Source organism: Paramormyrops kingsleyae, chromosome 18, assembly GCF_048594095.1.
Source record: "Paramormyrops kingsleyae isolate MSU_618 chromosome 18, PKINGS_0.4, whole genome shotgun sequence".
Classification (NCBI taxonomy): domain Eukaryota; kingdom Metazoa; phylum Chordata; class Actinopteri; order Osteoglossiformes; family Mormyridae; genus Paramormyrops; species Paramormyrops kingsleyae.
The window spans coordinates 22,177,288-22,189,668 of record NC_132814.1 but is presented as its reverse complement, the minus strand read 5'-3'; the positions used below and the strand labels follow the sequence as shown (position 1 = coordinate 22,189,668).

Here is a 12,381-nt window from a genome sequence, read left to right as displayed (position 1 = left end):
TTGAAAGTCAGCCCAAGGTGGAATCTGGCATCTGGCAGAAATATGTGAGAGACAAGATATGGTTTTTAATTACGCCACACTGCCCAGGTGCCCTGTTACTGTTTCCGTACCTGATTATAATGTGTCCTGAATTCTCCTGCAGTTCGTTAGCTATTGATTAAAATGCGCTCTGACCTTCACAGCAGAGCTGAAAGGAAACAGGTGCCCAAGACTGTCAATAAGAAGCAGGCCCGACACACAGCGGCGGAAACCTTCACCGTCCTCCTCACTTCCTCTCCTGTCACCTCTGTTTTCGCTCACGCCGAACCTCAGCTTATTACTGAAGATGTGTTTACAAAGAAGCGCCCCCTGTTGTTAGCAGTTCAAACTGTCATCCTGTCACCGTTCATGTAAACAGCTAGTTTTCTGGCTGAATGTTCAAACCGCTGAGGTGGGGGTGTTACTTGTGGTCTAATTGAAGGTATGCATCGCACCAGCAAACAAATATGAGAGACACCTTTGATAGCGGATGTGCCTGCAGACCGCCGGATTGTACAAACAGCAGCTGTGCCCTTTCATTGGGAATGTTATCCCAGTCAGGCAGGTATCCGGACGCCCCAGTCCCCCACCCCCCCGCCCACATAGTACCTCCAATTGCCATGATAAGTTATGACCAAGCGTTTCTCCTAAAACACTACTTTAATTAAAGGTCATTTAACTTGGTGAGCAAAACAGTGGCCCAGGGCTGGATTGTAACAACTGGATCTCTTGCACTGATCCTGGCTTTGTGATCTGAAGCATTAAATTAAGCAGTAATGACAGGGATCACTAATATCCCCTGGGCAGGGCTGCACAGATTTCAGCCCGGGTCTGTTCAGATTTATCAAAACATTTCTCTAGTCTATGCTAAAAACAGGCACAGCACATTCTATTGGAATCTACTTCACCTTTATAGACCTTCTCATCTGTCCCTATAACTGGGAGCACCAATCAGAGCAAGGTAGAGGTGGGCCCAATAAAAACTGCAATAAACTAAGAGCATGTCATCATGCATTTTTTTTCTATGTTATTAATCCTAAAACCCCCCCCGACCGTCATTTTTATTTTCCATTGAAATGCATTAGGTGAAGCCACTCTGCACCTACCCCCCTACCTCATAATACTAATACCTAAACCAAAATACAAAGAGACAGACAGACATGAAAAAAACAAGATTACCGATTGGCTGACAGACAGACAGACATGACAGGACGTGAAAAAAAATATTTTACTTCAAAAAGCTGCAGATACTTCAACTTGTGGTTAAGAAAAGTTCATTGTCAATAGTACTGACACTTAAAAACTGACTTCCTAGGTATTTTGCAGTCAACTGAAAGGCTTCAATGGACATTTTAAATGTTTATTTAAATGTAGATTTTTCTATTGCTTATATTATAAACATGCTGGTAGTATTGCTTTTTTAGGCATGTTGAAGTGGTGCTTGAACTGTTGAATATTTCATACTTCAATGATAAATTTATTTCTTCAGTAATTTATAGACATGTAAGCGTATTTAGTTTGCAGATATATGAGACACAGATTTTCCATAAAAATTGCTTAAAATGTCCTGTGCTATCTGCATTCATTTGCCTGGTATCTTAGAGCAGTGGGAAGATGACTGAAGATGTAGAATGCAGGTCAAAAATGCTGCTGGGTTGGGCCTGTAAGTAAAAGGTTCAAGTCCCAGCAGGAGACCTTTCTGTTGTACCCTTGGGGTTAGTACTTAATGATTTTAAACAATAAAAATGTTTGTTGTCTTACTGGATGAAACAATACAAAAGATAAAGTAATTAACAAAGACATGGTATTGGCGGGCGTTTATGCAGCAAATGCTGAAATAGAATGTTCCGGTCCCTCTCTGGAGAGAAGGACTTCTCCCGCTTAGAAGGCTAAGGAGTCTGACAGGTCCTTATCACCTCAAACCTGCGTGAACTACTGACGCAAAAGGGGTGGGGGGGTGGGGGGCTGATAACCGATCCTGGGAGGGGAGGGCAGGGGCAGAGATGGAAATCGGGACTCGCGTCCAGGTGGAATCAGCGAGCTCCCGTAGCCTTGTTAGCGGTTGCTAGGCTGAGACATTCCCCGTCTGCCTTGGCATTCATTTCCACCACATGCCATCCGCCTGGCTTGAGAGAAGATGGGAGAAGATGGGAGATGATGGGAGAAGATGGGAGAAGATGGGAGATGATGGGAGATGATGGGAGATCACCGTCTCTCCCGTGCCCCCTAGCTGCTGATGTCTGTCCGACGCCTCGTCATGATCACTAGCAGGTTGCTGTGTCATAGTGGCATAAACAGGCTGGCAATCTAGCTGTCGCTGTCACGTCACACTTGGTCACATCCATACTGTGGTCAGGCCCATGTCCCAATGGAAAGCCAACTAGTTCTGAAATGTTTCTGCAATTCAGGCGTTCTGGAGCAGACCCCGGACACTCGAGGGGACACTTCAGCGTTAGATATGATAAAGTCTTTCACCACGCCTGTTCCACACCACCATCTAAGTTTCTTTGCCACATCTCACGTTCTTCTCCTCCTAAGCCATCTCTATACTTGTGTGCAAAAAAAAAAAGACATCTGATCCCAAATCCAGGCCACTGGACCAGCGAGTTCCCTCTGTGGCAGCCCAGTCCTCAGTTGTTACGCATGTGACCCCCCCCCCCCCCACGGGCCACCTCATTGGACATGTGGCCATGTGATCCATCGTGAGCTGCCCCATTGAACACATGGCCATGTGATCCCCCCACAGGTCGCCCCATTGGACACGTGGCCATGTGATCCCCCGTGGGCCGCCCCATTGGACATGACATGTTACAAATTACCAAGGAGGGATTGGCAGGTGGCCAGTCGGCACTGAGCGCGTCGGGCTAATTTGCTCCATATGGGCCGTTGATGCAACTCCGGCTCTTCCCATGATCCTCGGCTGAAACTCCCAGGTTGTTTTTTAAAGAAATTCCCTGCGATCAGGTACAGGGGAACTTCAAAGGGATGTCTCTCTTCTAGCCATGTGTACTCAGCCACATTGATCATCACGGCTGTTACCGGGACAGACCCATGTCGTCATGACAACATCCCTCTTAGGGTGTCCCCTGCCATTTTGGTTCTCAGCCATTGAAGCATGTTATGTTTATCTGGCAGATGATTTTATTAATCTCTGAGAAAGCAGGGTCAGCCTGACCTGGAGCAATTGGGTTGATAAGGGGCTCAACAGTGACATCACTCTGCTGGGATTTAAAATGGCAACCTTCCAATCACAGCATCCTAACCTGCAGAGCCACACCCCTGGAGCACGGGGAATCCAATCACAGCATCCTAACCTGCAGAGCCACACCCCTGGAGCACGGGGAATCCAATCACAGCATCCTAACCTGCAGAGCCACACCCCTGGAGCACGGGGAATCCAATCACAGCATCCTAACCTGCAGAGCCACACCCCTGGAGCACGGGGAATCCAATCACAGCTTCCTAACCTGCAGAGCCACACCCCTGGAGCACGGGGAATCCAATCACAGCATCCTAACCTGCAGAGCCACACCCCTGGAGCACGGGGAATCCAATCACAGCATCCTAACATGCAGAGCCACACCCCTGGAGCACGGGGAATCCAATCACAGCATCCTAACATGCAGAGCCACACCCCTGGAGCACGGGGAATCCAATCACAGCATCCTAACATGCAGAGCCACACCCCTGGAGCACGGGGAATCCAATCACAGCATCCTAACCTGCAGAGCCACACCCCTGGAGCACGGGGAATCCAATCACAGCATCCTAACATGCAGAGCCACACCCCTGGAGCACGGGGAATCCAATCACAGCATCCTAACATGCAGAGCCACACCCCTGGAGCACGGGGAATCCAATCACAGCATCCTAACATGCAGAGCCACACCCCTGGAGCACGGGGAATCCAATCACAGCATCCTAACCTGCAGAGCCACACCCCTGGAGCACGGGGAATACACCGCACTCCTTCTGTAGTTTGGGTAAAAGCATGTTTACAAGGGACAGGTAGCCTTGGACACCCAGTGCTCCCCGGCCGTGTCCTCTCACGTGATACGTGTCAGCGTCTCTCAGCTTCTGGTTTTATGCCGCGTGCGCCAGCAGTGAAATGGCTGCCGTCCCCTCAGCCGTCCTGCACTGCCAGCTGTGCCCAGGAGGTATGAGCCAGTCATTCGCAGAGTCCCCCATAGTCAAATAAACACCACACTGATGAATTAGGGCATGAAGAGACAAAAACAAAGCACCAGCTTAAAGAACGACGAAACGGGAAGTGGAGACGTCTGCCCTGCCAGGAGCGGCAGCCAGCGTCCCAGCAACACGCCAGAGATGATGGTGAACGAGTTCAGACGTCGGCAGGCAAATGCCAACATATTTAAGTATAATGACCCTTGTTGGTGTACAGATAACCATACACACACTGACAGGCCAGCACCTGAGATTGCAATTCACACTTTCCTAATTCTTGTTACTTTTGAGTTTAGCTAGCTGAATAACCGAAACAATTTTTTACACACAACCTTGATTTACACCAAAATTCCAAATGTTAGCTGCGCAGCCTGTGGGTTTATGTGACGTGCTGTAGTTTGTTTTTGCAATCCTGCTCAAGATCGGACGAATTTGTTATTTATTTATTGCACTGGCTTTGAAAAATTACATTTGCTTCATAAAGCATCAGAATTGTAATGTTTGTGCACCACAGACCAATCAGGACGCTGACGTAACATGTTTTAAAATTGTAAATATCCAATAAGGTGTTAGATGTATTGTTGTAAATCATAGGAAAGTATAATTCATGATACACTAACTTTACTATATACATCAATACTATATACATACTGTGTGGTAAAAGTCAATGAAAAGACAGAAAATATGACCAACATCAAAAGTGAAATGCAAAAAGTTAAATCTGGGGAGGAAAAAAAAACATTGTCTGAGGTTTGAGCTGGAATTGTGAAAGTAATAATTTTTGTCTTTATTGCAGAAGATGTTCAGAGGGTGCGGGAATTCAAAGGAACTTCTGAATCTTTGAAACTGTCTCGCAACAATTCATTATACCTGGAGACCATCTTTATTAGTGTCATGCTGAAGGTGTACAAAGGAGCACTCTTTGCACATAAAAATGTCACACATCAAAGTATGGGGGAACCAGCTTCTTTCATCCAAGACGGCTTCACGGGAGACGAAAGAGTTCTCCTCTGCTTTTGGGGTGTAATAAAAAGCTACGCTCCAGACAATTCAGAGCAGACATTTAAAGCAAGTCGGACCTTTTCCTCATCTGGTTTGGCCGAGTGGAAACATGCTTGCATTTTTGGAGAGGTGTGTGATTGTCACCATTAGGCTCTTGAGCAAGGCCCCTAACCCCCAATTGCTCCAGAGTCTGTCTAACCCTGCTTTCACAAAACATACACAACTGATAAAACTGCCTGCTGAAATAGTAAATGGTTCCTACACAAAAACACATGAACCTACAATGGAGACTACATGGGAGTAGGCTTTAGGTTCAAGGTACACTGTTGATCTTCTGAAACAGCTTCTGCTAATCATGGACCAGCAGCGCCTTGCTGCAGTCAATCTCCCTGAGCTCCAGGTTGCTATTCTGTGGGATTTAAAGGGAAAGCAAGGAAGACACCCACCATGAAGGCAGCCCTCTCTGAAATGCCGGCATTTCTAAGGGACGCGTTGGGATCCGGATGGTCCTCTATGACTCCATGCAGAAGACACTGGTCAGTCAATGTACAATTCACTTAGCAGATACTTGTCGAAGTGATGCTTGAACTGTTGAATACTTCTCCAGAGCAATGCGCAATTGAGAATGTAGGGTCAAGAGTCCAACGGGAAAATCACTCTTCTGACCATTGGATCAAAATAGTGACCTGATCACAGGTAATGTGTCTGAACACACTGCTCCACACTGCCCCCTAAAGATGACGATGAAAAAATCAGCTCTTAAAGTAATGGAGTTAAAGTAATGGTCCAAACCAAGCTCCGTTTGTGCAAAAAAGTCCTGCTTTTCCCACACAACAAAATAAATCGGTATTAGTTACACAAACACGGCCCGGTAATTTACGTGAGACCCAGACACGGGGCCGACCACCCAGCTGTCACTGCCGCTGATTAATGACCTTCAAATAAGGAGGTAACCATTCTAAAATGAGCCAATTCACCACCCATTACCCATTATCCAGTACCTCCAGCCCCTAATAGGCGAACATCAGGCTGGAAAAACAAATCAGCAGCGAGATCTCAGCTGCTTTTGTTTATCTTCTCATGTATGGGCCGGCGTGCTGTGATTGTGGCTGAACACCCCCTGACCAGAGATGTAATCACCAGATCGGTCCTCAACCCTGATCATCAGAAGACGCTGGTCATCCATCATTGGACGTACATACTGTAGATGATCATAGATGATCATAGAGATATCGTGGATGTTAGTCCATCTAAAGCAGGGCCTCCATACAACTTTACAGAGAATCTGTGGCCTTGCATTCATGCAGAAGTAACCACCAAGGTGGACAAGCCTGGTCATCAGAAGACACTGGACATGGTAGGTCAGCGGTGGCCAACATGTCACCTACTAGGAGCTCTCAGGGAGCCAATGAACAACACTTTTTACAAATAGGATCATTTCTTCTACTGCTTGTCATATTGAGGATTATGGGTGTCCACAGAAATTATATCAATTTTGTTATTTAAACTTTGCTCATGCACGTGTACTTTGGGCAATTCTACTGTAACTTGTATCATAAGCGGTATGCTGTCACTGCGTGCAGTGGGGGGAGGGGGAATCAATGTAGTCGGCACATTTCATCGTTACCAACCACCCCCCCCACACACACACACACCCTGGCTGACGACTTTTACCGAACCTCTACATCACCCTTCCAAAGACACCCTCCCAATTACAGCTCAGTCAAACAGGTCATCACTCAGACCCAGTTTCATTACCTGCTAGATTATTTGTAAGGATAAATAATAATAAAAAAGTCATCATTGGTTTTGTAGCTATAAGGTTCTTGCATAAATTGATCAATTTACAGATACATTGTCTATTTATTTAAATATTAATATTGTTGGGAATCTGCTGTTTGAGATTTATGCAGCAGTGAATCTTAGCTGAATTTGAAGATGTTTCATTGGTTAAAAATAGCTAAACAGGAAGCAGGAAGTTAGTTGGTGCGGTTTGGAAACACGTGGGATATTCCACAAATGCTGAACAATGAATCTGCCTCCATTCATTGCTAATAATTTGGAAGAGGATCCATCCAGCTTGAGATGAACCTTCATAAAGCTCTGATGCTGATGCTTAGCGGAGCTGCATGGTGCTTCATTAGCCTCCTAGCACTTCCATTTCTCAACTAGTTTGTTTTCCACGAATGACCGCGACTCTGTCCCAGAGTGTGGTCTGGCAGCATCGTTCCCTCTTTCGAAGGCCAAACATACTGTGAATAAGGACAAATAAATCACCCCTTTATTAAGTATTTTAAAATATGTATCATGTCACAACAAAGTCGCTATTTTCAATAAATAATAGCACTTGGTTTTGGTTTAACCAATTAATACAGATATCGATTGCAAAAAAATTGTAGTCAGAAAATAAAGATCCTTGAAAAAATAATTCTCCTTTAGTCAGAGAGAGGAATAATGCACCAAATATTGCAAAATCCATTAAGCACCAGGGTCCAGATTTATCAAAGTCATTGATGTCCTTCCAAACAAAATACTCACATGCTGTCAAAGAGCACAAAAGAGTGCAAACTCAACGTTGCGGTTTACCTGTGTTTGCATTCGGGTTGTCATAGATTCAGCAAAAAAAAAGCTTTGAATCTGAATATGCAGGGGAAAAAAAACGTGGCAGCGATGGTCCTGAGGAATCAATGAAGCGTTCTGTGAAAATCAATGTTTACCCTGCACTGTATTTTACCTTCCTTGGCCACCTTGTCTCTGTTATTCATTTACTCAGCTGTTCCTCCTCCGGCGGAGCCTGTAATTTTTCATCTGCATTTCACAAAGGCCCATTTTTCCTTTCCGCTCCTCATACGGACTGTATTAAATGCGATTGGACCTGTTTTTTTCACGTTCCGACCTGTTCTGCGATGTTCTTTTGATGTAGAATTGCAGTGCGGTTCCTCATTAACGGTTGTAATCATTGGGGGGGGGGGGGGGTTTGAAAAAATAGAAGCAAATGTGAACCCCTGTGCAATGCCCCTTGACATCCTTCCCATCAAACACGGGAGAGCTGACCTGTACTTCTGTCAGAAATCACTCTGGCAGACCACCAAAGGGAGACCATCCACCGTAAAATAATTCCATTGATGTTCGGATCACAAATTGCAAGAGATCATCAGCGTTTGAAAGCCGTTCATCATAATCATCTGCGTCTGATACACTGTCTTACAGTCAGGATATGTCAGAAGGATCTGTCTGTTTGGTAGCTGATTCTTTGCGGCAGGAAGCTGAGGGAAGCAGAGGTTGCACAACATTGGCTTGATAGTCGTCTACGATCAAAGGCTTTACCGCAAACTCCGTCGTGTTTTGTGCAAACATTCATTTTCATTGGAGATGAATGAAAATGAACAAATTTCCCAGTCAGACTAAACGCACATCTCACGGCCAAACACAATGTCAAGCCTTGTTTTCATTTCTTTGTGGTGTCTATGTCTTGGGTCTCAGTTTTTAGATGTCCATCTTCTCTGCCTGTTCAGAAACCATGTGGACTGTTCAAGGGCTCTCTTTCTTCTTGTGTTTTTTGACAATAGTTAGCCATTTCCCTCCCATCGACGTATCTGTTCCAGTTTTCCGTTACGTCACTCAGCCCGGTTCGATCTTCCAGGGCTCGGTTCCGGAAACATGCAGTAATCCTTCTTTTAAATTTTCACGATGTGTTGCTGAGACAGACTGTTTTGGTACTTGGATGTTTGTTAAGATCGTGTTTGCTACCACATACTAGTCGTGTGACATGCATCTGCAGTCGACAATCTGCGGGAAGCAGGGGAACTTTATCAAGGTCTCTACGGTTCTTGTGTGGCTTTTTGCTCGCAAAAAATAAATGTGTAAATAAATTAAGGATGAATAATGATGATTGCATGCTGTTTCGTTATGGTCTCTTCAAATAATTCCTTCTTCACGGTCAATTTGCGCTGGTACCAGATCAATTCAAACATCCGTGTATATGTCACATGGTGAGTTAAATAATTAGGTTTTCTAAGTAAATATTTTCACATAGTGTGTGATTTGACGTGGCTTATCCAAGCGATTTCTAAAACTATACGACTATCAATGTTCATCCAACTGGTGACCCTTACTACGAAAGTGATCGGGATAAATGACGTGCTGCCAGACCTTCACTCGCGGGCCACCTGGACCTTCTGCAGTTTGCACATGTGAAGATCGATGATGCACTAATCTCCATGCTCTGCAGCGTCCAGCCCCGGAGTGGGAATTAAGGTCAGGATCATGTTCTGCAGTGCTCACAGCACCACCCAGCTGGGGGCCAAGCTCAAGGACAAGCAGGCCAGCTACCGAGCGACCAGTTTGGGAGGCTTCGGGACTGTGTATCAGAGATGCATCTTAGCAAACTGTCCCATCGCCCTTTCTGCTCACCCTCAGCACAAGAGACTCTGAGCTGGGTCACATACAAAAATCACGAGGTGAAATTCCTTAGGGACAGTATTGTGCGAAAGTCAAACAAAATGTTTCATGCAATTTACCTGGGTACCGAGCGACCAGTTTGGGAGGCTTCGGGACTGTGTATCAGAGATGCATCTTAGCAAACTGTCCCATCGCCCTTTCTGCTCACCCTCAGCACAAGAGACTCTGAGCTGGGTCACATACAAAAATCCTCTAATGATTCCTCCAGGAAACAGATCACGCGGAGCTTCTCAAGAACTTCGTCATGTGGTCCAGTGGTCAGCGTCGTGTAACATCTCTATTGCCCTTGCACTTGCAATCAATAATGTCTGTCTGTCTGTCTATCAAAATATCTAAACTAAGAAAAAAACTGAATTTTAAAACTGTTAAAGAATCATATCATCAGGCTTCAGAACTGCACCATGCGGCAGTGATGGAGAACTGGCGGTTTGGTCAGATCCTCCAATGACGTTAATTCACACAGCAGTCCATGGTTTATTTTTCTGTAATTATCCATTTGCTTTATTATTTTCACAATGTGGAACATCACAGGCCTCGGCCGAAATGTCTACTTAGGACGTCGACGTCTTAGGAATTCTACTCTCGCTAACGTATTCTTTCGCGGTGACTGAAATTACACCTGCACACCCAGAGGAATACAGTCAAGGACAGTTTTGCGAGCCCAGGACGCGGGTGTGTGTATGTGTGTGGGGGGGGGGTGGGGGGCACAAGTTAAACAGGTGTTTGATAGTCAGAAAACGCGATACATACCCTGTTCCTGACACTACTGTATTTCCCTCATGCGGCTCCTCAGTCAGTAATCCCTCTGAGATATTCATCATTCCCCACTATACCTGTCAGAGTGACTGGCCCAGTGTATCATTCCCCAGTATACCTGTCAGAGTGACTGGCCCAGTGTATCATTCACCAGTATACCTGTCAGAGTGACTGGCCCAGTGTATCATTCCCCAGTATACCTGTCAGTGTCAGAGTGACTGGCCCAGTGTATCATTCCCTAGTATACCTGTCAGAGTGACTGGCCCAGTGTATCATTCCCCAGTCTACCTGTCAGAGTGACTGGCCCAGTGTATCATTCCCCAGTATACCTGTCACAGTGACTGGCCCAGTGTATCATTCCCCAGTATACCTGCGAGAACCTTGAGTATCGGTACAGCGGTATTACACTGCCGTGCTGGTAAGTGGCACTGGGTCACGCCGGTGATCCTGGCCTGCTACTGGTACGCTGGCATTAGCCTTGCTACACAAGACAGGGCAGCGAAGGTCCGACGGCTTCGGAGAATAACCTTCCTGATGCTAAAAGCTAACCTATGAGCCCGGGAGGGAAGGGGCTGACAGGCAGTGAGGGGCGGGGTCACCATTTCTGGGGCCCCACTTAAAAAGGCACTTCAGATGTTTCAATAAGTAACTAAATAGCTAGTGAGTCGAAGCTGGTTAGCAGAACATGCTGCTTCAGCACCTCCATAATGACGTTTATTCGGTATTTTGTTTAGTGACTGTCTGTGGCCAAGAGGGGGCCAAACCTTGGGGGTGGGGAGGGGTCTGCGTCGGTGGCAGACCTTAGGCCTTAGGTGAAGTACTCACAGCTCTGCCAGGAAGTGAAGGTTCTGGAAGGTGCCGGGCTGCAGCTCGCTGATGTTGTTCATGCTGAGGTCCCTGTGGGGGGGGTGGTAGGCAGGTGAGTCCATGAATGTTTGCAAGAAAACCTTTTGTTTTGGCATGTTTTCAAGTTAGCACTTCCACTGCTGAGACATAGGGGGCACAGTGGTTAAAATACTTTACCATATTTCCAATTTCAGGCATTAGGCATCATTTAGCCATATCTTTAGTATCAGCCATCTCAGTTAAATAGTTAAATATCTGCTATGATGTTTGTGAGTGTCTTTGTTGCGTTTTGTGCTGTATAATCCTGTCACATGTTACTAACTGTCTGATGTGAGTAAGGATTCCTATGTGCTGATGTACAAAAGGTAAAATAATCCTGAATCTTAAATCCTGAAACACTGAGGTCTGTGAGCAAAAGGCAGCAGACTATCTAGACTCGCTTTGAGACCAGTGTTAATCTGTGGAGATGGACGAAGAACCACGTGCTCATGAAAGCCTGCAAAGAACCATCACTGAAAGCCTGACCCACGGACAGAAGCTCGGGGGGTGTCACGCCTTTTAGGCATCCCTCATCCCTAATGCCAAGATGAACTGAGAGAGCTTACCTGTGCTCTCTAAACATCTCTGAAGCCTCAAGGAGGAGCAGCAGTGACATGCCGCATGACACATACCCTATTATTGTTCCTTTGCACTACGACCAAAGAGAACTAAATTCATGGCCTGTGACCATCACCACAGGCCAGGTCGGCCCTGAGGGACATTTCAGAACAACCATAGATTTTTATCTCTTGAAAAAAAGAAAAAACGAATAAATTATATTTATTTTCATTTAGATATACAGATACTCATAGGTGTAAATCCCTCCCTACCCACACCGATCTGGTCTTTGCTGTATCCCCATGGGTATAGTTGACGTGTCCGAAATGGGCGTCGTCATTCTCGCTGACCCTTTCACCGGCCTCCTCCGATTCCCGCTGAGCTGTCTCGCTTTAAGTACACAGGCACGACCCGCCGTGGTGCATTGTGGGAAAGGGGGGGGGGTTGCGGCCCGCCGCGTTCACACGCGCCGGCCAGCCTCTGCGGTTCCCCGCGACCTCTCTGCACCCTCCCCGC

At 46.2% G+C, this 12,381-nt stretch overlaps 1 protein-coding gene across 2 annotated transcripts in view; it reads right to left on the bottom strand.

Annotated features, from left to right (window-relative positions):
* Nucleotides 1-12,381, bottom strand: part of lgr6 (leucine-rich repeat containing G protein-coupled receptor 6) — a 78,408-nt gene that overhangs the window by 34,126 nt on the left and 31,901 nt on the right. The window contains exon 2 of one of the 2 annotated variants that reach the window (XM_023834039.2): nucleotides 11,248-11,319. In XM_023834039.2, the coding sequence (XP_023689807.2) occupies nucleotides 11,248-11,319 (72 nt within the window). Of the gene's footprint in view, nucleotides 1-10,416; nucleotides 10,579-11,247; nucleotides 11,320-12,381 lie in introns of those variants that run through there. The other variant, XM_023834040.2, reaches the window with a different exon arrangement.